We start from the raw sequence: 27,652 nt of genomic DNA, 5'->3' as shown, positions 1-27,652 counted from the left end.
TGGGGGCTATTCATGAAGGGCTCCCCTGTTCTCATGGAAATCTGACAACCTATGGGGGCTATTCATGAAGAGCTCCCCTGTTCTCCTTGGACACCTGACAACCTATGGGGGCTATTCATGAAGGGCTCCCTTGTTCTTGGACATCTGACAACCTATGAGGGCTATTCATGAAGGGCTCCCCTGTTCTTGGACATCTGACAACCTATGGGGGGCTAATTGATGAAGGGCTCCCCTGTTCTTGGACATCTGACAACCTATGGGGGGCTAGTCATGCAAGGGTCCCGTTCTCCTTGGACATCTGACAACCTATGGGGGGCTATTCATGAAGGACTCCCCTGTTCATGGACATCTGACAACCTATGGGGGCTATTCATGAAGGGCTCCCGTTGTCCTTGGACATCTGACAACCTATGGGGGATATTCATGAAGGGCTCCCCTGTTCTCTTTGGACATCTGACAACCTATGGGGGGCTATTCATGAATGGCTCCCCTGTTTTGGACATCTGACAACCTATGGGGGATATTCATGAAGGGCTCCCCTGTTCTTGGACATCTGACAACCTATGGGGGCTATTCATGAAGGGCTCCCGTTCTCCTTGGACATTTGACAACCTATGGGGGGCTATTCATGAAGGGCTCCCCTGTTCTCCTTGGACATCTGACAACCTATGGGGGGCTATTCATGAAGGGCTCCCGTTTTGGACATCTGACAACCTATGGGGGATATTCATGAAGGGCTCCCCTGTTCTTGGACATCTGACAACCTATGGGGGGCTAATTGATGAAGGGCTCCCCTGTTCTTGGACATCTGACAACCTATGGGGGGCTAGTCATGCAAGGGTCCCGTTCTCCTTGAACATCTGACAACCTATGGGGGGCTATTCATGAAGGACTCCCCTGTTCATGGACATCTGACAACCTATGGGGGCTATTCATGAAGGGCTCCCGTTGTCCTTGGACATCTGACAACCTATGGGGGATATTCATGAAGGGCTCCCCTGTTCTCTTTGGACATCTGACAACCTATGGGGGGCTATTCATGAATGGCTCCCCTGTTTTGGACATCTGACAACCTATGGGGGATATTCATGAAGGGCTCCCCTGTTCTTGGACATCTGACAACCTATGGGGGCTATTCATGAAGGGCTCCCGTTCTCCTTGGACATTTGACAACCTATGGGGGGCTATTCATGAAGGGCTCCCCTGTTCTTGGACATCTGACAACCTATGGGGGCTATTCATGAAGGGCTTCTCTGTTATTGGACATCTGACAACCTATGGGGGCTATTCATGAAGGGCTCCCCTGTTCTCCATGGACATCTGACAACCTATGGGGGGCTAGTCATGAAGGGCTCCCCTGTTCTTGGACATCTGACAACCTATGGGGGGCTAGTCATGAAGGGCTCCCCTGTTCTTGGACATCTGACAACCTATGGGGGGCTAGTCATGAAGGGCTCCCCTGTTCTTGGACATCTGACAACCTATGGGGGGCTAGTCATGAAGGGCTCCCCTGTTCTTGGACATCTGACAACCTATGGGGGGCTAGTCATGAAAGGCTCCCCTGTTCTCCTTAGACATCTGACAACCTATGGGGGGCTAGTCATGCAAGGCCCCCCTGTACTTGGACATCTGACAACCTATGGGGGGCTATTCATGAAGGGCTCCCCTGTTCTTGGACATCTGACAACCTATGGGGGCTATTCATGAAGGGCTCCCGTTCTCCTTGGACATCTGACAACCTATGGGGGGCTAGTCATGCAAGGCTCCCCTGTTCTCCTTGGACATCTGACACCCTATGGGGGGGGGGGGGGCTAGTCATGCAAGGGTCCCCTGTTCTCCTTGGACATCTGACAACCTATGGGGGGCTAGTCATGCAAGGGTCCCCTGTTCTCCTTGGACATCTGACAACCTATGGGGGGCTAGTCATGCAAGGGTCCCCTGTTCTCCTTGGACATCTGACAACCTATGGGGGGCTAGTCATGCAAGGGTCCCCTGTTCTCCTTGGACATCTGACAACCTATGGGGGGCTAGTCATGCAAGGCTCCCCTGTTCTCCTTGGACATCTGACAACCTATGGGGGGCTAGTCATGCAAGGCTCCCCTGTTCCCCTTGGACATGTGACAACCAAGGGCTGTGTCAGAGTCATATTCATCATTTCTAATGAAAGTGACATTTTCCTTGAAGCGTTCTGTGGTGTTTTTCTGATTCAGGCGGCTCGGCTCTCATCAGATAACATTGGAGACCTTCCTCTTCCTCATTCTCTAATCTGATGGAGGCGATGACACACAGGAACACCAAAGGTCTGCAGGAGGAATTCACATCGTAATAGAAAAATCTTCAGATAGGAGATGACAGGACTTCGGTGACATCACATACTGAGGTCCATATCTGAGTCTGTACAGTATAACAAGGAGCCAAAGGAGGGGAAAACAGGGGAAGGGTGACAGGAAGGGGAGGAGAGCACCGGGGTAGACCCAGCTGAGTCACAGAATCTGAGGTATCTAAAGGTCAAGCAACTCCCGGGGGTTCCAGAAGCAGAGCTCCTATATTTAGACATAGAGTCCAATAACTTGGCATAGAGACGTCCATTGGAGGAGTCCAATAGAGTCAAGGGACTGGACTTCCTGCATGCTGGGGGAGTTGGAAAGTTTGCTTTGAGTCATCAGGACAAGTTGGGATTTTCAAGAACTTCTGATGTCAGTCTAGGGAGCACCTCCACAGGGTTGGTGGCCTCTTGTAATAGGTTATAGAATGGTGGTCTCCAAACTGTGGCCAGGGGACAGATGTGGCCCTTTGTTTGCTTTTATCTGGCCCTCGGGGGATCTATTCCACCAACTGACACCAATGATGTGACACCATTCCTCCCAGTAACATAATTGAAGGCACTATTCTTCGCACTGATACCCAATGGGGTCTTATTTCCCCCCATTAAAGCCAATGATGGAGCATTGTTGATGCCCACTGATGCCAGGACATTTTCTACTCCCGCTGGCCACAGTCTGGCCCCCCAAAGCCTGGAAGGCAGTAATTGGTCCTTCGCTTAGAAGGTTTGGTGACCCCTGTTCTAGAACATGATGTAGATACCACTCCACACATTTTGGATGGGACCAGCAGATGTGAATAACTGTGCTCAGTTCTTAGCCACCCCTGAATCAGGTAGGGGAGGGGCCTGTGATCATGTGATCTTATCTAGCGGGGACATAATACAGGTTAATGCCTTACAGTTGGTCTTCAGCGCATTTGCATATTGAGAAGTTGATTTGATGGTGCAGCAGATCTGTGACCACATTTCAGGGAACAAAATAATTTGATAGAAAATTCTCTGCAACACCAGAACCGATCCAGACAATGACCGACCCGATATCCTATCGCTGAAGACCTCAGTTAGGCGTTCCTGTGGGCTGGCAGTAGGAATAGATACAGGATTGAAAATCTGGCTCTCGCAGGAGGGAGATGCTTCCTCGACACCGTCTGGTGGGAAAGAGTCTGAAATACACGAGAGACTCCAGCCACCAGAACAACATCAGCACTCAGTCCTACAGTGTGGAACCCTTCCAAGGCACCCAGCGACTAGAGAATACAGGAGAGCTCCCGGTGGCTGGTCGTGATGGCCCACTCACAGAAGTGAGTCTTCAGAGACAAAGCAAGCGCGTTGGTAAAGCTGACATCTTGGGATCCGGATAGACCTCAGCAGCTAACTTAGGAAGAACCAGCCTGAAAAGCCCTCCAGTGCCTGAGGGTCCAGTAATGTGTGGTGTGGTCCGGATCTTCTGCAGCTCCATGGAGATAGAACGTAATTCAGGAGAAAAAAAATATAGGCTTGGTCTTAATAGAACAGAGAAAAATGTCCATCCCCCTAGGACCCCAGCAAAAAGTGAGGAATGTTGGGAATAAGAGGGATTAGGGCCAGCCGATTGTTCTTTTGTTTGTCCAAGATTACCCGTGTCCCTCAGGAGAGAAGGAAATTGTATCTTCAACAACATGTGTCAAACACAAGGGCCAAATCTGGATTGCAGGTACATTTCATGTGGCCCTTGCATCTTTCCTACAGCTTCAGCACCCCCTGGTCTCTGCCCCCACCTTGACTCAGCAGAGAGGAGGACAGAACTCCTCCTCCAGACCCTGCGCTTCTCTGTGCAGCTGCAGAGAGACTCTTCTCTGACCCCCTCATCCCTGTCTCAACAGTTAGCAGAAAAGAGCAGGACAGAACACCTCCTATAGATCCTGCACCTCTCTGTGCAGCCGCAGCACCCCGACCTCTCTGCCTCCCCTGATCTCAGCATGCAGCAGACTCCAGCCCTCCTCTGGTTCTCCTCCAGACCGTACACTTTCTGCTTCTCCCTGGCAGCAGCACAAGGTAAGGGGGTGCACTTTGATATAAGGAAAGGTGGGGGACTCCTGACATTTAATGGTGGGGGGAGGCTCTTGACATCTGATGTAAGGGGGGGAGGTGCTCTGGACATCTAGTCTTACAGACACAATTGGCCCTCTGAGGGCAACCATAATGCTGATGTGGCCCTTGATGTAATGGAGTTTGACACCCTGTTCTACAATACGGGGCAAAACATTTTTCCACAAGTTGACCCCAAGCTATAGACAATCATTATAGGTGAATGGACGTGAGATGAAGACTGCCCCCCTCTGGCCATTTTCAGTCAATCACCCACAATCAGGGGGACCTTCTCTAAGGATAGACAGCCGGTCCCAATAAAGTGGTGGTGGCCTCCTGCTCCTGTGACGTTAGTTTGCTGTTCTCTCTGAGGTCACACACATGGCTGTCCGGATTGGGGGGTGAATTAGGAGTATTTCCATCATCTGAGAGGGCCCCGTATTCCCACATTGTGTGACCAATCCCTGAGCTGAAGATGAAACATTCCACTGAGAAATGACGAATGATTTGGGGAGGTTTTTAGACACGCCTACCGTATCATTTCTCATTTATTTGCTCTTCCTCGTAGTGAAGATGGGTCGATGTTCACCGTCCTTCCATCATTGACGTGCTCCTGGTTCTCTCCTTGGCAGGTCCTCTACGACCTGCTGTACTGCCTGTGAGGAGCTCTCCCATCCTCATCTCCTCAGGAGGGCAGACATGGAGGGCTTCATAGAAGAATGTTGCTGGTGAGACACTTACTACTTTCATCAAAGCTGAGACTGTTCAAGGAACCAAGGTGTCTTAGGCTAGCCAAAGAGCATGGGTGGAAGGAAAGAAAATTGGATGATGATTTCCCCATCAACACAGTCAATGAGGAAATCCCTCCTGCAGCGCCATTGTGTTCTTCCAGCGGGGAGCCTTACCTGCCGGCAGACAATGGTATAGACCGCAGGACTAACCATCCGGGAAAAACCCAACAGGTTGGTTGGTTACAAGTCAATTGATAGATCGACTTGTGTAGAACCAGCCAGCCCATACATGGGTCAAAATTTGGATGGTCCCTGGAGAACCAGCCGAAGTTACATCCATGTATGGCTGCCCACCCTGTGGCCCATTGGCATTTGGCTCACCTCAGTTCCTATTCAGGACCAACACCGTCTCGTTTATGGTTTGGTTTATTTCATCCTTTTTGTTTTTATAAAATGGATATTACTGAGAGGAATATAAAATGTGAGACCGATGATCACAAAGGGGGCGGCGTGGAGCCCCGATATGTAATGGGATCTCTAACACCCTCGTCATATGGTCCTTGTAGCAGGTCTGTGGGTTCTTACCATCCCCCAGTATGATTCCACTCTGTTTTCTGTTGTCACCTCTTCCCGGATCCAGTGGCAGGTCATCTTCCCATTGCAGGGCTGCCATCCCCTCCATGATTCTCTCAGAGTGCCGGTGTCACAACCAATCAGCGCTCAGGCATCATCTTAAAGGGATAGGTGGCTCTATACTTGGAGTTTGAGCAACACGTCACTGTGTCCAGGCCGAGCCTCCCCATCCCTTGTGTTCCCTGTGATGGTTACCAGCCATCCGGAGACCCCAGCAATACCACCATCTCCGAGGTTTCCAGTGACCCCTGAATCTCCAGTGGCCCCAGAGCAGCCAGTCTCATGCAGTGCCTCCTGTCCAACTTGAGCACCTCCAGGAAACCTGCATCCCTCAGCAAACCCCAGGAACTCTTCTGTATTGCCCGGCCTCTCCCTATGGATATGGAGCCGCTCCGTGACATCTGCAGTATCAAACACTGAATATCATTGGAGAGGTCAGGGGCCACACTTGAGGCTCTATAGTGGTCCAGGCATTTCTTTCAGATCACCGATATCTTCCATTTCATCATTCTTTGTTGGCCCAATCAATGGCTTTAATCTTCATTTACAACCAGGTGGCTTACTGTTCTACCAAAGTCTCTGGATCATGTGATCTGGTGCCATAGGGCAGAAGGATAAACTCCGCCCTCTATAGTCTCTGGATCATGTGATCTGGTGCCATAGGGCAGAAGAATAAACTCCGCCCTCTATAGTCTCTGGATCATGTGATCTGGTGCCATAGGGCAGAAGGATAAACTCCGCCCTCTATAGTCCCGGGAACATGTGATCCGGTGCCATAATGCAGAAGAATAAACTCCGCCCTCTATAGTCCCGGGAACATGTAATCCGGTGCCATAGTGCAGAAGAATAAACTCCGCCCTCTATAGTCCCGGGAACATGTAATCCGGTGCCATAGTGCAGAAGAATAAACTCCGCCCTCTATAGTCCCGGGAACATGTAATCCGGTGCCATAGTGCAGAAGAATAAACTCCGCCCTCTATAGTCCCGGGAACATGTAATCCGGTTTCATAGTGCAGAAGGATAAACTCCGCCCTTTATAGTCCCGGGAACATGTGATCCGGTGCCATAATGCAGAAGAATAAACTCCGCCCTCTATAGTCCCGGGATCATGTGATCCGGTGCCATGGTGCAGAAGAATAAACTCCGCCCTCTATAGTCCCGGGATCATGTGATCCGGTGCCATGGTGCAGAAGAATAAACTCCGCCCTCTATAGTCCCGGGATCATGTGATCCGGTGCCATGGTGCAGAAGAATAAACTGCGCCCTATGAAGATGACATGTGAAGCACAGAAGACACAGACAGCGGGAGGTCCGTAGTGCATGTTTATTGTTCTTTCCATGCAGAGATTGTGAGGGATAAATCCAGAGATTTTGTACATTTTATTGCACATTAGGATGCCCCGGACCGAACCCCCATTTCCAGGGTCATTGGGACGCCCCGGACCGAACCCCCATTTCCAGGGTCATTGGGACGCCCCGGACCGAACCCCCATTTCCAGGGTCATTGGGACGCCCCGGACCGAACCCCCATTTCCAGGGTCATTGGGACGCCCCGGACCGAACCCCCATTTCCAGGGTCATTGGGACGCCCTGGACTGAACCCCCATTTCCAGGGTCATTGGGACGCCCCGAACCCCCATTTCCAGGGTCATTGGGAAGCCCCAGACCAAAACCCTATTTCCAGGGTCATTAGGATGCCCCGGACCGAACCCCCATTTCCAGGGTCATTGGGACGCCCCGGACCGAACCCCCATTTCCAGGGTCATTGGGACGCCCCGGACCGAACCCCCATTTCCAGGGTCATTGGGACGCCCCGGACCGAACCCCCATTTCCAGGGTCATTGGGACGCCCCGGACCGAACCCCCATTTCCAGGGTCATTGGGACACCCCGGACCGAACCCCCATTTCCAGGGTCATTAGGAAGCCCCCGACCAAACCCCCATTTCCAGGGTCATTGGGACGCCCCAGACCAAACCCCTATTTCCAGGGTCATTAGGATGCCCCAGACCAAACCCCTATTTCCAGGGTCATTAGGAAGCCCCCGACCAAACCCCTATTTCCAGGGTCATTAGGATGCCCCGGACCAAACCCCCATTTCCAGGGTCATTGGGACGCCCCGGACCGAACCCCCATTTCCAGGGTCATTGGGACACCCCCGACCAAACCCCCATTTCCAGGGTCATTGGGACACCCCCGACCAAACCCCCATTTCCAGGGTCATTGGGACACCCCCGACCAAACCCCCATTTCCAGGGTCATTGGAAAGCCCCAGACCGAACCCCCATTTCTAGGATATCATCGTCCTCAATAAAATCTCCCGTACTATAAAATCACATTGGTCACAGAACACGTAAACCGATATTGCACACAAATTAATGACATCATTGTACCCCGCCCTGAGGAGAGCGATCGACCCAAAGCAGCATCAGGATGATGAGTACCGACAATTCAACTCAGATTTTCATCAATCGAATTATTTTTAAACCCTTCGCAATTCCAAGAAAAGGATGCCAATTACTGCAAAATCTTACAAACCCCGCCCCCTTAATGATTTCCCAGCAAGAGCAATAGGCTGAGCCCGATACTTCAAGGATGACAGCCAATGAGAGTCCAGTTTTCTTGGGAGCTGCTAACCAATTCCTGACTCTGGAGTCATCACCAGACGTAGGTTTCAGCTTCAGGACATCTTATGGTGCATAGAGGTGATGTGGGGGGGCAGAATGGGTCAGGAACCAAAGATGTGTGTAATAAATGGCTCCGCCCATGAGGAATTCATCTCATCCTTACTTGCAGATTCATCGATCCAACTACACATGTGACAGTGTGGTGGTTATGGCACTTTTTATGGTTTAAATGGCAAAAACTGCAATTCTCTTAATGCACAGATGAGCAGATGGTCTCTCTGTGGTGTAATCCAATGACAGCACACTTATGATTGCCCCCCCCCCCGGCAGAGATCAATGCTCTGCCAATCTTTTGAGAACTCGTTTCCATAAAATAATCATCTAACCTTTGGAGGCCAAAGGAAATTACCATGAGATCCTCACTACGGTTGGCATTTCACAGGCGAACCATATAAATATTACCATCCAGCAGAACAGCCGCAAGGTTAGTGTCTTCTATTGTGTAAACTACGGGATGTATTTGTGTCTGACGGTGAAGGCAACTAACATCAAACAGAAATGGCTGGCCTCAGATCTGCGCCCATTGCAGCACCTTCCAGTCACTACAACATCAAACAGAAATGACTGGCCTGAGATCTGCGCCCATTGCAGCACCTTCCAGTCACTACAACATCAAACAGAAATGACTGGCCTCAGATCTGCGCCCATTGCAGCACCTTCCAGTCACTACAACATCAAACAGAAATGACTGGCCTGAGATCTGCGCCTATTGCAGCACCTTCCAGTCACTACAACATCAAACAGAAATGACTGGCCTGGCCTGAGATCTGCGCCCATTGCAGCACCTTCCAGTCACTACAACATAAAACAGAAATGACTGACCAGGCCTGAGATCTGCGCCCATTGCAGCACCTTCCAGTCAGTACAACATCAAACAAAAATGACTGGCCAGAGATCTGCCCCCATTGCAGCACCTCCCAATCACTACAACAACCAAAAAGGAATGACTGACCAGGCCTGACAACTGCACCCATTGAAGCACCTCCCAATCACTACAACAACCAAAAAGGAATGACTGACCAGGCCTGACAACTGCACCCATAGCAGCACCTTCCAGTCAACCCAACTAAGATCAAACAGAAATGACTAGAAAGTGCTTCAATGGGGGTAGATCTCAGGGCTAGTCAACCATTTGTTTGATCTCAGTTGTGTTGATTGGAAGGTGCTGCAGCGGGTGTAGATCTTAGGCCTGGCCAGTCATTTTGGTTTTGATGGTCATTGTAGTGATTGGAAGGTGCTACAATGGGGGCAGATCTGAGGCCTAGTCAAATCACTACAACGAATATCAAACCAAAATAACTGTCCAGGGATAAGATCTGCCCCCTCTGTAGCAACTTCCAATCACTACAACTAACACCAAACAGAAATGACTAGCCAGGCCTGAGATCTACCCCCACTGCAGCACCTTCCAATCAAGTCACTTAGAGGGTGATTTACATTACAGTTGTATGAAAACACCAATTCGGTCACTTGTGACATAAAATACCGCACACTCACTGTGCTACAATAATAAAAACAACCCCTAAAAATCTTAATTTAAAAATAATTAATTGCAATCTGTACTCTGAATTATCCACAGATATATAAACAAGACAAACAGCTTTACGGAGGAGTCTGAACATGTAGGTGAAGCCTAATCCAAGACCTCTGGTGTCACACACCTCGTATAATCCTGGTGTGCAGGGGCCCCAACAGATGAGGACATACTATCATTTTATGCAGATTTATCCCCCCTAGGATGACGGAGATGGACTTACTTCCAATTAGGGTGTAATCACAGAACTCTACACACAATTTTGGAGTATTTTCTGAGAATTCTGAGAGTGTTCGTCAAACAGTCTGAAATATTTTTGGTGCTACAAAAAGCTTCTTGGAAAAAAAAAAAAAAAAAAAAAAAAAAAAAATCGGTCCCTTGAATGCCTCGTGTATGGAGGGGAAACAAAGAGGGAGGCCACCAGTACCCCCAAAAATGGGTTTGGAAGATATATTCAGAGCACGTCACAGAGGCCACAATGCCAACATTTTGGGGACATTGCCGAGCCCCCCCTTCCTTCCAGCCAAAAGGTAACCGATAACCGCCATAGTCCCCCCCCCCTCCAATGACACCATAATGTGGCCAAAATGAATGCAGAAACCTGATAGCTTCTATTATAGAACTACCCCACATGATGCCAACCTTAGCACGCCCTCTTATGGATGCAACAAATGCGTCTGTCACTAATATACCTCACATGGGTGGTTGGCTCCATATGTATATTATATGCAATCACGTTTTCTGCAGATTAGGACGACATTGGGGGGGGGGGTGTTGGTTGCTATGGGTTACCATTGACTATATGGGTTTGTCACTAACTGGCCCCAAGAGGCTCAGAGATGTTGGCTATTTGACCAAAGGGACAGTATGGATCCTTCAGAAAATCTTTCACACCAAACTTTGTGGTGCTGCCGACATCCCCCTTTGCTGCTCCTTTGCACCGTGCTATCCATCGCAGTCACTACGAGCGCCCTTCTGCATTGCACCGGTCCAGCGGTGTCAGAACTGTGCAGCAGGGAGAAGAACGGTTGGTGATATTAAGCCAAACTCCAGGCTCCCCCATCACACATTTACTCACCCAAAGCTCCGGTCACATGACTCTCCAGTCCAGAGTCTCCTCTCCTGCATACAGCAGGTGGGGTCCTTCTTTGGGTGTCCATGTCACTGCCTGCGTAATATGGACACTTCCTGTTGGCTATGCAGCAGTGATATCCTCTAAGATTCCATAAGAGGAGTTTGCAGTGGGCGGGGAACCGTTGAGGACCACTTGGTGCACACTGTAGTGCTCAATTACCCCCCCCCGAAACAGCACCAGCAAGGGACCAGGATGGTGGACTGATGGGAGTATATCTTGGTAAGGTAAAAAAAACAAAAAACACGCAGAATGGATTAGTGGGGGGAAGGGAAGAGGTTTGTGTTTTGCCCAGGCCTGAGAGCCGCACCCATTGCAGCACCCTCCAATCAGGCCACTCAAAGGGGAGATTTCTATAGCTCCTTGAAATCATCATCTACACCACTTGTGACATACAAATACTACAGTGACTGTGCAACAAAAATCTAAAGCACTCCCATAGGAGGCACAACAAACACGGAACCCCCAACTGCTGCAAGTGGAGGGGTATGTGTGACCCGGGGGTACCGCATCTACAATGCTCCCCTAGGAGGCGCAACAAACACAGAACCCCCAACTGCTGCCAGTGGAGGGGTATGTGTGACCCGGGGGTACGGCATCTACAATGCTCCCCTAGGAGGCGCAACAAACACAGAACCCCCAACTGCTGCCAGTGGAGGGGTATGTGTGACCCGGGAGTACCGCATCTACAATGCTCCCCTAGGAGGCGCAACAAACACAGAACCCCCAACTGCTGCCAGTGGAGGGGTATGTGTGACCCGGGGGTACCGCATCTACAATGCTCCCCTAGGAGGCGCAACAAACACAGAACCCCCAACTGCTGCCAGTGGAGGGGTATGTGTGACCCGGGGGTACCGCATCTACAATGCTCCCCTAGGAGGCGCAACAAACACAGATCCCCCAACTGCTGCCAGTGGAGGGGTATGTGTGACCCGGGGGTACCGCATCTACAATGCCCCCCTAGGAGGCGCAACAAACACAGAACCCCCAACTGCTGCCAGTGGAGGGGTATGTGTGACCCGGGGGTACCGCATCTACAATGCTCCCCTAGGAGGCGCAACAAACACAGAACCCCCAACTGCTGCCAGTGGAGGGGTATGTGTGACCCGGGGGTACCGCATCTACAATGCTCCCCTAGGAGGCGCAACAAACACAGAACCCCCAACTGCTGCCAGTGGAGGGGTATGTGTGACCCGGGGGTACCGCATCTACAATGCTCCCCTAGGAGGCGCAACAAACACAGAACCCCCAACTTCTGCTAGTGGAGGGGTATGTGTGACCCGGGGGGTACCACATCTACAATGCCCCCCTAGGAGGCGCAACAAACACGGAACCCCCAACTGCTGCCAGTGGAGGGGTATGTGTGACCCGGGGGGTACCGCATCTACAATGCCCCCCTAGGAGGCGCAACAAACACAGAACCCCCAACTGCTGCCAGTGGAGGGGTATGTGTGACCCGGGGGTACCGCATCTACAATGCTCCCCTAGGAGGCGCAACAAACACAGAACCCCCAACTGCTGCCAGTGGAGGGGTATGTGTGACCCGGGGGTACCGCATCTACAATGCTCCCCTAGGAGGCGCAACAAACACAGAACCCCCAACTGCTGCCAGTGGAGGGGTATGTGTGACCCGGGGGTACCGCATCTACAATGCTCCCCTAGGAGGCGCAACAAACACAGAACCCCCAACTGCTGCCAGTGGAGGGGTATGTGTGACCCGGGGGGTACCGCATCTACAATGCCCCCCTAGGAGGCGCAACAAACACAGAACCCCCAACTGCTGCCAGTGGAGGGGTATGTGTGACCCGGGGGTACCGCATCTACAATGCCCCCCTAGGAGGCGCAACAAACACAGAACCCCCAACTTCTGCTAGTGGAGGGGTATGTGTGACCCGGGGGTACCGCATCTACAATGCCCCCCTAGGAGGCGCAACAAACACAGAACCCCCAACTGCTGCCAGTGGAGGGGTATGTGTGACCCGAGGGTACCGCATCTACAATGCCCCCCTAGGAGGCGCAACAAACACAGAACCCCCAACTGCTGCCAGTGGAGGGGTAAGTGTGACCTGGGGGTACCGCATCTACAATGCCCCCCTAGGAGGCGCAACAAACACGGAACCCCCAACTGCTGCCAGTGGAGGGGTATGTGTGACCCGGGGGGTACCGCATCTACAATGCCCCCCTAGGAGGCGCAACAAACACAGAACCCCCAACTGCTGCCAGTGGAGGGGTATGTGTGACCCGGGGGTACCGCATCTACAATGCCCCCCTAGGAGGCGCAACAAACACGGAACCCCCAACTCCTTCCAGTGGAGGGGTATGTGTGACCCGGGGGGTACCGCATCTACAATGCTCCCCTAGGAGGCGCAACAAACACAGAACCCCCAACTGCTGCCAGTGGAGGGGTATGTGTGACCCGGGGGGTACCACATCTACAATGCCCCCCTAGGAGGCACAACAAACACAGAACCCCCAACTGCTGCCAGTGGAGGGGTATGTGTGACCCGGGGGTACCGCATCTACAATGCTCCCCTAGGAGGCACAACAAACACGGAACCCCCAACTGCTGCCAGTGGAGGGGTATGTGTGACCCGGGGGTACCGCATCTACAATGCTCCCCTAGGAGGCGCAACAAACACGGAACCCCCAACTGCTGCCAGTGGAGGGGTATGTGTGACCCGGGGGTACCGCATCTACAATGCCCCCCTAGGAGGCACAACAAACACGGAACCCCCAACTGCTGCCAGTGGAGGGGTATGTGTGACCCGGGGGTACCGCATCTACAATGCCCCCCTAGGAGGCGCAACAAACACAGAACCCCCAACTGCTGCCAGTGGAGGGGTATGTGTGACCCGGGGGGTACCACATCTACAGTGCCCCCCTAGGAGGCGCAACAAACACGGAACCCCCAACTGCTGCCAGTGGAGGGGTATGTGTGACCCGGGGGGTACCACATGCAGCACCAGGGGATTATGAGGGATGGGCCATAGATTAATATTTGTAATTGGCTTACTGGCTGAGCTCCTGCGTGTTCTACACATGATCTACACATGATCTGAATGCCCATGGGTTCCCAGCTGCACATACTAAGCTACATGACAGGCAGAGAAGCATGGCCGCTCAGCGAATCTGGTATTTTACAGTTCAGGGTGGAGACTGTACCAGATCCCAGGGCCAGCAGTGATTGGCTCTGCCCTCTCATTGGCTCAGCAGATAAAGTGCACATCAAGTCCTGAGTCATTCTCACTGCAGAGAGCAGGAATCCTTCTCCTCCTCCTCCTCGTCATGGTCATCCTCTTCCTCGTTCTGTTCCGGATGATTCTCTTCATCCTGCAGCTTCTCCCTCAACTCCATCAGAAGGTCACGACTCTCACCGGCAGGCAGGTTACTCAGGTAATATTGAGGGGCAAATTCCACCAACCTGCAGGGGGCAGAGAAGAGATGAGGTCAGGGTGCATTATGGGACCTGGACTCCTGTGGTTGTTGGCAGGACGAGGTCCCACTGCTAAAGCACCAGCCAAGTCTACACCATGTGAATGGGACAGTCTTAGGGTCTCTCTATTGCATACATTCTCAGTTCTGGGTGGAGCCCCCATCGGGGATATTTCACCTTACTTCCTGTTCAGGTGACAACCTTCCAGAATGCATTCTCCTATATTCCCATGGAGGAAGACAACGCCCCAATACCGGGTCCCTAATATCTTATGGGATTGCAGGAAAGCCAGGCAGATATATCCAGGCTGGATACCACCAGAGGTCAGGAGATGCCCTGGCTAACCCCAGAGGTCAGGAGAAGCCCTGGCTAACCCCAGAGGTCAGGAGATGCCCTGGCTAACCCCAGAGGTCAGGAGATGCCCTGGCTAACCCCAGAGGTCAGGAGAAGCCCTGGCTATCACCAGGGGTCAGGAGAAGCCCTGGCTAATCACCAGGGGTCAGGAGAAGCCCTGGCTAACCCCAGAGGTCAGGAGATGCCCTGGCTAACCCCAGAGGTCAGGAGAAGCCCTGGCTATCACCAGGGGTCAGGAGAAGCCCTGGCTAATCACCAGGGGTCAGGAGAAGCCCTGGCTAATCACCAGGGGTCAGGAGAAGCCCTGGCTAATCACCAGGGGTCAGGAGAAGCCCTGGCTAACCCCAGAGGTCAGGAGAAGCCCTGGCTAACCCCAGAGGTCAGGAGAAGCCCTGGCTAACCCCAGAGGTCAGGAGAAGCCCTGGCTAACCCCAGAGGTCAGGAGAAGCCCTGGCTAACCCCAGAGGTCAGGAGAAGCCCTGGCTAACCCCAGAGGTCAGGAGAAGCCCTGGCTAACCCCCAGAGGTCAGGAGAAGCCCTGGCTAACCCCCAGAGGTCAGGAGAAGCCCTGGCTAACCCCAGAGGTCAGGAGAAGCCCTGGCTAATCACCAGGGGTCAGGAGAAGCCCTGGCTAATCACCAGGGGTCAGGAGAAGCCATGGCTAATCACCAGGGGTCAGGAGAAGCCCTGGCTAATCACCAGGGGTCAGGAGAAGCCCTGGCTAATCACCAGGGGTCAGGAGAAGCCCTGGCTAATCAGCAGAGGTCAGGAGAAGCCCTGGCTAACCCCCAGAGGTCAGGAGAAGCCCTGGCTAATCACCAGAGGTCAGGAGAAGCCCTGGCTAACCCCCAGAGGTCAGGAGAAGCCCTGGCTAATCACCAGAGGTCAGGAGAAGCCCTGGCTAATCACCAGAGGTCAGGAGAAGCCCTGGCTAATCACCAGAGGTCAGGAGAAGCCCTGGCTAATCACCAGAGGTCAGGAGAAGCCCTGGCTAACCCCCAGAGGTCAGGAGAAGCCCTGGCTAATCACCAGAGGTCAGGAGAAGCCCTGGCTAATCACCAGAGGTCAGGAGAAGCCCTGGCTAATCACCAGAGGTCAGGAGAAGCCCTGGCTAATCACCAGAGGTCAGGAGAAGCCCTGGCTAACCCCCAGAGGTCAGGAGAAGCCCTGGCTAATCACCAGAGGTCAGGAGAAGCCCTGGCTAATCACCAGAGGTCAGGAGAAGCCCTGGCTAATCACCAGAGGTCAGGAGAAGCCCTGGCTAATCACCAGAGGTCAGGAGAAGCCCTGGCTAACCCCCAGAGGTCAGGAGAAGCCCTGGCTAATCACCAGAGGTCAGGAGAAGCCCTGGCTAATCACCAGAGGTCAGGAGAAGCCCTGGCTAATCACCAGAGGTCAGGAGAAGCCCTGGCTAACCCCCAGAGGTCAGGAGAAGCCCTGGCTAATCACCAGAGGTCAGGAGAAGCCCTGGCTAATCACCAGAGGTCAGGAGAAGCCCTGGCTAATCACCAGAGGTCAGTAGAAGCCCTGGCTATCCCCAGAGTTCCCCTTTAAATTACACTGCACCTGCAGGGCGCACCTCAAAGGGCGAGGCTATGAGCTTTTTTACCATTAAAGGGTGGGGCTATGAGCTTCTTTACCATCAGAGGGCGGGGCTATGGACTTCTTTACCAGCAGGGGGCAGGACTATGGGCTTCATCAGAGGGCAGGGCTATGAGCTTCTTTACTATCAGAGAGCAGAACTATGAGTTTCTTTACCATCAGAGGGAGGGGCTATGAGCTTCTTTACCATCAGAGGGAGGGGCTATGAGCTTCTTTACCATCAGAGGGAGGGGCTATGAGCTTCTTTACCATCAGAGGGAGGGGCTATGAGCTTCTTTACCATCAGAGGGCGGGGCTATGAGCTTCTTTACCATCAGAGGGCAGGGCTAGAAGCTTCTTTACCATCAGAGGGCGGGGCTAGGAGCTTCTTTACCATCAGAAGGCGGGGCTAGGAGCTTCTTTACCATCAGAGGGCAGGGCTAGGAGCTTCTTTACCATCAGAGGGCGGGGCTAGGAGCTTCTTTACCATCAGAAGGCGGGGCTAGGAGCTTGTTTACCATCAGAGGGCGGGCTATTACCTCCTTCACTATCAGGGGGTGGGGCTATGAGCTCCACCAGAAAGTACGGCATAAATGGCCCCAACACTGGCCAGAGAGAGGTCCTCCAGCGAATGGGCCCAGAAGACAATAGTGACTAGAAAGGGGAGGGACTCTGGGCTGGAGCGGGGGGCTTGGATGTTCCCGAGATCAGAACTTTAGGAACCGCCCTGACCACACTCCTCCACACAGTGGGCAGGATCATTCGGGAGGGGGGCAGGATCATACGGGGTGCGGATCATTCGGGAAGGGGGCGGATCATTCGGGAGGAAGGGGGCGGATCATTCGGGAGGGGGGCCGGATCATACGGGGGGCGGATCATTCGGGAAGGGGGCGGATCATTCGGGAGGAAGGGGGCGGATCATTCGGGAGGGGGGCCGGATCATACGGGGTGCGGATCATTCGGGAAGGGGGCGGATCATTCGGGAGGAAGGGGGCGGATCATTCGGGAGGGGGGCCGGATCATACGGGGGGCGGATCATTCGGGAAGGGGGCGGATCATTCGGGAGGAAGGGGGCGGATCATTCGGGAGGAAGGGGGCGGATCATTCGGGAGGAAGGGGGCGGATCATTCGGGAGGAAGGGGGCGGATCATACGGGGGGGGCGGATCATTCGGGAGGAAGGGGCGGATCATTCGGGAGGAAGGGGGCGGATCATTCGGGAGGAAGGGGGCGGATCATTCGGGAGGAAGGGGGCGGATCATTCGGGAGGAAGGGGGCGGATCATTCGGGAGGGGGGCCGGATCATATGGGGGGCGGATCATTCGGGAGGAAGGGGGCGGATCATTCGGGAGGAAGGGGGCGGATCATTCGGGAGGAAGGGGGCGGATCATTCGGGAGGAAGGGGGTGGATCATTCGGGAGGAAGGGGGCGGACTCACATTTCAGGAAGGATCTCGGTGGCCACGCTGATACAGTTGTCCTGAGTGATGCTGAAGTCATGATAGAGGACCCAGGTGGGGGGAGGGGAGCAGCCAGAGTACACAGAGGAGGGGTGCAGGTGGGCCACATGCTTGTGTGTGAGCATGACGTAATTCCCCTGTCCGTCCACATCCCGAGCAACCTGCAACCGGAACAGAGACCCATCATCAGAGGACCACCACCCCACCGACTCTCCTGAAATCAGAGGACCACCACAACAACCAACCCACCTCCACCTCTATAACTCCTCTCCTGAAATACTCTGCACTGCTGGAGGACTCCTCTCCTTCCTCTATAACTCCTCTCCTGAAATACTCTGCACTGCTGGAGGACTCCGCTCCTTCCTCTATAACTCCTCTCCTGAAATACTCTGCACTGCTGGAGGACTCCTCTCCTTCCACTATAACTCTCCTCTCCTGAAATACTCTGCACTGCTGGAGGACTCCTCTCCTTCCTCTATAACTCCTCTCCTGAAATACTCTGCACTGCTGGAGGACTCCTCTCCTTCCTCTATAACTCTCCTCTCCTGAAATACTCTGCGCTGCCGGAGGACTCCGCTCCTTCCTCAATAACTCTCCTCTCCTGAAATACTCTGCTCTGCTGGAGGACTCCTCTCCTTCCTCTATAACTCTCCTCTCCTGAAATACTCTGCACTGCTGGAGGACTCCTCTCCTTCCTCTATAACTCCTCTCCTGAAATACTCTGCACTGCTGGAGGACTCCTCTCCTTCCTCTATGACTCTCCTCTCCTGAAATACTCTGCACTGCTGGAGGACTCCGCTCCTTCCTCTATAACTCTCCTCTCCTGAAATACTCTGCACTGCTGGAGGACTCCTCTCCTTCCTCTATAACTCTCCTCTCCTGAAATACTCTGCTCTGCTGGAGGACTCCTCTCCTTCCTCTATAACTCCTCTCCTGAAATACTCTGCACTGCTGGAGGACTCCTCTCCTTCCACTATAACTCTCCTCTCCTGAAATACTCTGCACTGCTGGAGGACTCCTCTCCTTCCTCTATAACTCCTCTCCTGAAATACTCTGCACTGCTGGAGGACTCCTCTCCTTCCTCTATAACTCCTCTCCTGAAATACTCTGCACTGCTGGAGGACTCCTCTCCTTCCTCTATAACTCTCCTCTCCTGAAATACTCTGCACTGCTGGAGGACTCCTCTCCTTCCTCTATAACTCCTCTCCTGAAATACTCTGCGCTGCTGGAGGACTCCGCCCCTTCCTCTATAACTCCTCTCCTGAAATACTCTGCGCTGCTGGAGGACTCCTCTCCTTCCTCTATAACTCCTCTCCTGAAATACTCTGCTCTGCTGGAGGACTCCGCTCCTTCCTCTATAACTCTCCTCTCCTGAAATACTCTGCGCTGCTGGAGGACTCCGCCCCTTCCTCTATAACTCCTCTCCTGAAATACTCTGCGCTGCTGGAGGACTCCTCTCCTTCCTCTATAACTCTCCTCTCCTGAAATACTCTGCGCTGCCGAGGTCTCCTCTCCTTCCTCTATAACTCCTCTCCTGAAATACTCTGCGCTGCTGGAGGACTCCGCTCCTTCCTCTAGAACTCTCCTCTCCTGAAATACTCTGCGCTGCTGGAGGACTCCGCTCCTTCCTCTATAACTCTCCTCTCCTGAAATACTCTGCACTGCTGGAGGACTCCTCTCCTTCCTCTATAACTCTCCTCTCCTGAAATACTCTGCACTGCTGGAGGACTCCGCTCCTTCCTCTATAACTCCTCTCCTGAAATACTCTGCTCTGCTGGAGGACTCCGCTCCTTCCTCTATAACTCCTCTCCTGAAATACTCTGCACTGCTGGAGGACTCCTCTCCTTCCTCTATAACTCTCCTCTCCTGAAATACTCTGCACCCCTGGAGGACTCCGCTCCTTCCTCTATAACTCCTCTCCTGAAATACTCTGCACCCCTGGAGGACTCCTCTCCTTCCTCTATAACTCCTCTCCTGAAATACTCTGCGCTGCTGGAGGACTCCTCTCCTTCCTCTATAACTCTCCTCTCCTGAAATACTCTGCACCCCTGGAGGACATGGTCTCACCCTACCGTCTCCTCTCTATCAGACATATAGGTGGATATACAGATCTCCTCGCCTCACCTTGAGGAAGCCTCCGGACAGCAGGGCCCTGATGACGTTCAGCATGCACTCCTGGTCGGGGAAGGACGGAGCTGTCACTGGCAGTTCGATGCGTGTCATGGTGTCCAGCAGTTCCTCTCGGAGTAGGTCAGCCTGGTGCAGGGCACGGGGACAGATCGCGGCATGGACACACCAACTGTCCCCATCTACACAAATACAAAACACGGGAATTCCACACTCACTGTAACATCGATTTCTTGGGAGTCTACAGAGATACAGCAATTCAGCGAATGTTGGGTTATACCGCTGCCTTCAGGAGGCAAACAAAAAACCTGAGGCCAGACCAGGATAACTCCTCCCACTAGCTGAGGAGGGGACCTGTGACCATCTATGGACTCCAAAAAAGGATGATGACCTTGGGACCACCAATGGCCTATTTTCTTCTTTCTCGTCCATTGAGGGACACAGGCAACCCAGAGCAGCCTAATGAAGGGGGTGGACCAAAGCAACTTGACCAGGCACTCCCCCCCCCAGACCCCAAACTGGGGACAGCCTGCAGCTCAAAGAGCTGCCTGAAGGACCTTACTCCTGAAGCTGGTGTCAGGGGAGGCCAAAACATACACCCGGTAGAAATTAGAGAACATGTGAACAGAAGACCAAGTGGAAGCCTCACATATCTGGGATATAGTAGCCTGATGTCAAAAAGCCTAAGAAAGGCTCACAGATCTAGAGGAGCATGCCTTGACAGGACAACTGGGACCCGATCCTCCACACCTCAAGCTTGGATGATTATCTAAACTAGGTAAAGATGGTGGAACGAAAAGCTGGTTCACTTTTTGGAGGAACATCAGGAAGGACAAAGAGTCAGACTCAGTGGCTCCAAGGTAGGCTCACAGAAAACCAACATCCAGGCAATGGCGGGAGATCTCCTGATGAATCACAGCCAGACTGAAAGATACAAGAAAGATGTCCTGGTTGAGGTCCACAGCCAAATCTGCCTCAGGTAAAAAGGAATTTCTGGACCTCAACACCACCTTGTCCTTGTGTAAGGCAAGGGTTCTTTGCATGATAAGACCGACCATTCAGAGACTCGCCTTGCAGTGGAAAACACAACCCTGTGAGTAACCCTGTATGTATGAGGGGAAAGGGGGTTCAAAATGTGGCTTCTGAAGTGCCAAGAGAACCAATTCATATCTCATGGAGTCACAAGAAAAAGGACAGGGGAGCCACACAAGAGACATCCTGCACAAAGGTCTTAATCAGACTACAAAGCCATCGGTCTAAGGAAGAACATCTCAAGGGCCTGGGTCTGACCCTTGGTGCTAAGGGTCAAAAGCTGATCCAGACCCACCTAGAGTGAAGTATGCCTTACATGTGAGGTGATAGACCTTGCTACACTTCCTAGCATCTTGGCGTGATCACCAATGCAGAGATGCCTCTGTCCTTCAGAAACTGGACAGCAATGCTCTTTAAGGATGGGACCATGAAGAAGGGTGGTTAAACAGGACAGAAGATCCAGATGATCAGATATAGTCCATGGAGAGTCTGACAGGAGTCTGATCAGCTCAGAGCCCCACATCCACCCGGGTCAGTCCATAGCTATAAGCAGTATCTGAAAGCCATCCTTCTCAATCCTACAAAACAGACGAGGAAGACATTTGTGGGGAGGAAAGAGGTCAGGGTCTACAGATCCCACAAAGTCACCAGACCATCCATTGCTTCTGCCAGAGGATTCCTGCTCCTGGAAGCAAACCTGTCCTGTCTGCTGCTTAACCTGGAGGCCAGGAGGTCCACATCCAGCATCTGCCACCTATAACACAGGTCCTGAAATAATCTGGGTGTAGGGACCATTCCCTCGGGGTGTAGGGACTATTTCCCTAGGTCTCACTTCTGGCTTAGGAAATCTGCGTGCCAGTTCATGACGGTCATACAAACGGTGGGCAAAGCTGGAACTTGTGAAGATCTGCCCAAGACAGGAACTGAGCCACCAGACCAGAGAAAACGTGGTTTTCAGTGCCAAATTGTTCTGTCCAAGCACTGGACTAACTGGTCCCACAATGACAGATTGTTGTGCTGTAGGGCTCCGGAGTGCATCAAATGGAGGCTACTATCCACTCCAGAACTCACAAAGAATGAAGAGTTGAGCGACTCCTGGACTAAGGTGTCGGATGACTCTTAGACTGAAGAGTTGAAGTCCGGGAGCGGAGAATTTGAAGTATCTTCTGAGGGAAGGGAAAGAGCCCAGTGAAGCTAGCCAAGGTCAGTACCTTGATGAACACTCAAGGTGCGCAGATTAAGTTAGGGCCACATAGGTTAAGCCAAGGCAACTTAATGCGCAGAGAACCGAGCAAGGGATGAGCCTACCAGGACTGAGCCCCAAGCGTCTTTGGCTGAGGAAGATGGGTGCTCTTGCCACACCAGTGGCTCCTTAATGATGGTATCCAGAGTGGTCCCAAAAAGACACTGTCCCCTCCAAGGTCATGCACAGTAAGCCCTTCCTAGATGCAGATTCTGCAGCTCATTACTTTAACTAAAGCTCTCGCCACATGTGAACCGACACGAGAATCATGCAGAAATGAGAACCGCCCATCAACACTCCAGTCAGAGCTACACCTAAGACCAATGGATCAACTGCCATGGTGCCAAAGATCCCTTCCGATAGCCTCAGACCAGTCAGTGAAGGTATGACAGGTCAAAGTCCCTTCTGATAGCCTCAGACCAGTCAGCAAAGGTATATCCGAAGGGACTGTGACCTCTCACACCTTCACTGACTGGTCTGAGGCTATCAGAAGGGACTTGACCTGTCATACCTTCACTGACTGGTCTGAGGCTATCAGAAGGGACTGTGACCTCTCACGCCTTCACTGACTGGTCTGAGGCTATCAGAAGGGACTGTGACCTCTCACACCTTCACTGACTGGTCTGAGGCTATCAGAAGGGACTGTGACCTCTCACACCTTCACTGACTGGTCTGAGGCTATCAGAAGGGACTGTGACCTCTCACACCTTCACTGACTGGTCTGAGGCTATCAGAAGGGACTGTGACCTCTCACACCTTCACTGACTGGTCTGAGGCTATCAGAAGGGACTGTGACCTCTCACACCTTCACTGACTGGTCTGAGGCTATCAGAAGGGACTGTGACCTCTCACACCTTCACTGACTGGTCTGAGGCTATCAGAAGGGACTTTGACCTGTCACGCCTCCACTGACTGGTCTGAGGCTATCAGAAGGGACTGTGACCTCTCACACCTTCACTGACTGGTCTGAGGCTATCAGAAGGGACTGTGACCTCTCACACCTTCACTGACTGGTCTGAGGCTATCAGAAGGGACTGTGACCTCTCACACCTTCACTGACTGGTCTGAGGCTATCAGAAGGGACTGTGACCTCTCACACCTTCACTGACTGGTCTGAGGCTATCAGAAGGGACTGTGACCTCTCACACCTTCACTGACTGGTCTGAGGCTATCAGAAGGGACTGTGACCTCTCACACCTTCACTGACTGGTCTGAGGCTATCAGAAGGGACTGTGACCTCTCACACCTTCACTGACTGGTCTGAGGCTATCAGAAGGGACTGTGACCTCTACTCTAGAGTAGGTCCAGCTGCCTGTCGGTGGGGTACTGGGTGATAGGCGCATCCTCCGCCAGCATGGCAGACTCTTTGTTAAGGAAGGGCACTACCAGAACCCCAGAGGAGACAGCCCACTTTTTTAGGAACAAATGCAAGCAGGTGTGTAGGCGCTTCTATCTCCCTTCATAACAGCTCCACCTGAAGATCAGACTCTGAGGCTGCTGACACCTCTGTAGCATGTAGATCACAGGAAGAATGGTCGGCACTCGGGATGTCCTCCAAATATGATCTTCCTTTATTGAAAGAGCATGGACAATGGCTGTAAAACAGTCCAACGTGTTTCAGTCATGACTGAAGGCCTGATGGTCAAAACGCGTTGAGATATTCTACAGCCACTGTCCATGCTCTCTCAATAAAGGAAGATCATATCTGGAGGACATCCCATTCTTCCTGTGATCTACTTCTGTTTACAAAGCTCTCCAAGGAGAACAAGACCGATAGATGTTCAGGAGGAACAAATATCCTCCCAAGATGTTTCCACTTCCTATACAGGAGGACTATAAACCGTGGGTGTCCTGGAAAGGTTTCGAAAGTCTCAGGAGCTCAAAAGGAACTGAGACTGGGGGGGGGGGGGGGACTGGTACAGGTTGGCAGGCCGATCTCATCTAAATTTAGGTGGTGAACCCCACATTAAAAATACCCAAAAGCTCCTCTAGCTTGGGGGTGATGGCAGAAGACTGTGACTCCTCAGGCACAGGTTAGTTCGGTAAGGACTGACGAGGCGCTGTATCAGAGGCCAAGAGGGGAGCGGGCAGGTCAGAGATAGAACTTGGAACACGTTTGGGTCTGTGTGCTCAGAGTAGACAATTGGCTCATCGTTCTATTTGGCCCATCAAGTCCAAAAGTGAAAACAGAGCAGATGAGGCAACCACACCCAAGGCATCCAGGGAGGACTCCAAAGACGGCATGGAAGCATACTTCTGGCTCCACCCATTAGTGGAGTGTGAGCTGGGAGGGGCACCTGGTACCGTGGGACTGCCCCCTATGTCCAGAACCAGGCATGTTGTGACAAGGCAGCTCAGGGTAAGCAGAAAGGCCGCAGTGGTAGGTGAAGGTCAGACAGCTGGAGGTGACCAAGTCCCACTAGGCAGACAGCAGGAATGGGCCGAGGATCAAAGTTCCACATGGCTCCTGAGCACAGGAGCTGCGGAGGGATGGTGCTTCCTCAACACTGACCAGCAGGAAGGGAAAGCGAGAGACCGCATGACTGAAACCAGTGGACAGAGGGAAATTCAAAGGCACCCATTGGTGCAATAATGAGGTAGCCCCCAGAACTCCCCGCAATTAGACCTCTCCACAAAGTGAGTCTTCAGACACCGGGCCAGGCAACGCCATGACTCTGAATCCAGAAAGAACTTTACTAGAATTTACTTAGAATGGGGTCAGGAAAGCACCACAAAGCCCAGCAGGCTAGACCGTCCAGCGGGGTCAGGGTACGGCGCCGGCGCTGAGGAAATCCTCATCCAGACAGCAGGAATCTTGAAGGAAAAAAATTTAAAGACAAAAAAAAAAAATGTCCTTCAAGGCCAATAACAAACTGAGGCATGCTGGGAGTAGGAGGGGTTATCTTGGGCGGGCCCACAATTTGTTTGCCAATGTCCAATCGTCCAGTAGGACGCAGTATAACCCGACAGTTCCTGAATCCCTGTGTCCCCCAATGGTGGAGAATAAAATGAGATGTTGTTGGAGATACATCCTGACAACCCGGGCCTGGGGAGAATTATTGATCATTTGGGCCCCAGTCCTGACATCGGTGTTTGCTGAGAGTCACAATCACTGGACAGACGGACATCTTTGTGTCACATGACTGTACAGGTCCAAGCTTGACAGACAAGTGCCGGCCCCTCCCATGTGACTGAAGGTGGGGCCAGGAACGGAGCTAATCGGTATATACAGTGATGGGTGAGACCCAATGACCAGCCCTGCACCTGCACTCGGGGGGTCCAATGACCGGCCCTGCACCTGCACTCGGGGGGTTCCAATGACCGGCCCTGCACTCGGGGGGTTCCAATGACCGGCCCTGCACTCGGGGGGTTCCAATGACCGGCCCTGCACTCGGGGGGTTCCAATGACCGGCCCTGCACTCGGGGGGTTCCAATGACCGGCCCTGCACTCGGGGGGTTCCAATGACCGGCCCTGCACTCGGGGGGTTCCAATGACCGGCCCCGCTCTCGGGGGGGTTCCAATGACCGGCCCCGCTCTCGGGGGGGTTCCAATGACCGGCCCCGCTCTCGGGGGGTTCCAATGACCGGCCCCGCTCTCGGGGGGTTCCAATGACCGGCCCCGCTCTCGGGGGGATCCAATGACCGGCCCCGCTCTCGGGGGGATCCAATGACCGGCCCCGCTCTCGGGGGGATCCAATGACCGGCCCAGCTCTCGGGTTCCAATGACCGGCCCCGCTCTCGGGGGGTTCCAATGACCGGCCCCGCTCTCGGGGGGTTCCAATGACCGGCCCCGCTCTCGGGGGGTTCCAATGACCGGCCCCGCTCTCGGGGGGTTCCAATGACCGGCCCCGCTCTCGGGGGGGGGGGTTCCAATGACCGGCCCCGCTCTCGGGGGGGGGGGTTCCAATGACCGGCCCCGCTCTCGGGGAGGGGTTCCAATGACCGGCCCCGCTCTCGGGGGGGGGGTTCCAATGACCGGCCCCGCTCTCGGGGGGGGGGTTCCAATGACCGGCCCCGCTCTCGGGGGGGGGTTCCAATGACCGGCCCCGCTCTCGGGGGGGGGGTTCCAATGACCGGCCCCGCTCTCGGGGGGTTCCAATGACCGGCCCCGCTCTCGGGGGGTTCCAATGACCGGCCCCGCTCTCGGGGGGGGGTTCCAATGACCGGCCCCGCTCTCGGGGGGGGGTTCCAATGACCGGCCCCGCTCTCGGGGGGTTCCAATGACCGGCCCCGCTCTCGGGGGGTTCCAATGACCGGCCCCGCTCTCGGGGGGTTCCAATGACCGGCCCCGCTCTCGGGGGGTTCCAATGACCGGCCCCGCTCTCGGGGGGTTCCAATGACCGGCCCCGCTCTCGGGGGGTTCCAATGACCGGCCCCGCTCTCGGGGGGTTCCAATGACCGGCCCCGCTCTCGGGGGGTTCCAATGACCGGCCCCGCTCTCGGGGGGTTCCAATGACCGGCCCCGCTCTCGGGGGGTTCCAATGACCGGCCCCGCTCTCGGGGGGTTCCAATGACCGGCCCCGCTCTCGGGATCCCCACATACACTCGATCCCTGCAGTACTCACTCTCCTTGTAGTAGTCGTACACACGGATGAGAGTCATGTGATCGCCTTCCGGAAGTTGCAGGTCGCGGCGGGCACACAGGACGGACTCGCTGTGCGGAGGGGGCAGGAAACAGCGGGGAGCAACTACGGCAGGAGAGAGGGGACAATGAGCGGGAAAAAGGACAAACTACAGCATGCAAGCCCAGCACTACAGGCTCCACCCACTAGATCTATAACTCCGCCTACTGCGCCAGGATCAACACAGAGAGCAAGACTGGAAATAAGATGCAGAGAAACATCAGCAAAACGTACACTCCGCTATAAACGGACAATACGTGTCATAGCTCCACCCACCTACTACTCAAACCACGTAACTCCACCCACTCACATCAATAACTCCACCTACTATCGTCCTTTTCCTCTTATAGTCCCAACCCCCAATCATCTTTGTTACTCCACCTACATCTATCCTTTACTTTTTAGGACTCCACCCACTCAGATATAACTCCACCTACTACACGTCACTTAACTTTCACTTACAACTCCACCCATTCAATTCTACAGCTCCACCTACCATGCCGGTTATATTTCTCCTTTACTTTAACCCCACCCGCTAATCCATATAACTCCACCCACTCACACTGATAACTCCACCTACTACTCACATATATCCATTCTTATAACCCCACCCACTAATCTATATAACTCCACCCACTCACACTGATAACTCCACCTTCTACTCACATATATCCATTCTTATAACCCCACCCACTAAT

The 27,652-nt window shown here is 53.4% G+C and overlaps 1 protein-coding gene across 2 annotated transcripts in view; it reads right to left on the bottom strand.

Moving 5' to 3' along the window:
• Positions 1-7,064: 7,064 nt before the first annotated feature.
• Positions 7,065-27,652, bottom strand: part of DQX1 (DEAQ-box RNA dependent ATPase 1) — a 34,797-nt gene continuing 14,209 nt past the window's right edge. The window contains exons 9-13 of one of the 2 annotated variants that reach the window (XR_016309343.1): positions 26,898-27,020; positions 20,055-20,239; positions 17,910-18,091; positions 9,422-14,526; positions 7,065-9,353 (exon numbers count right to left, since the gene is read on the bottom strand). Coding sequence is in view for 1 of the 2 variants with exons in the window: in XM_089665757.1 (XP_089521883.1) it covers positions 14,349-14,526; positions 17,910-18,091; positions 20,055-20,239; positions 26,898-27,020 (668 nt within the window). In the remaining variant the exon portion in view is untranslated. Of the gene's footprint in view, positions 14,527-17,909; positions 18,092-20,054; positions 20,240-26,897; positions 27,021-27,652 lie in introns of both variants that reach the window. The other variant, XM_089665757.1, reaches the window with a different exon arrangement.

The sequence above is a fragment of the Staurois parvus genome, unplaced genomic scaffold (genome assembly GCF_062004578.1).
Source record: "Staurois parvus isolate SC_StPar_1 unplaced genomic scaffold, SC_StPar_1.0 ptg002327l, whole genome shotgun sequence".
Lineage (NCBI taxonomy): Eukaryota > Metazoa > Chordata > Amphibia > Anura > Ranidae > Staurois > Staurois parvus.
This window is presented reverse-complemented; position numbering and strand designations above follow the sequence as displayed.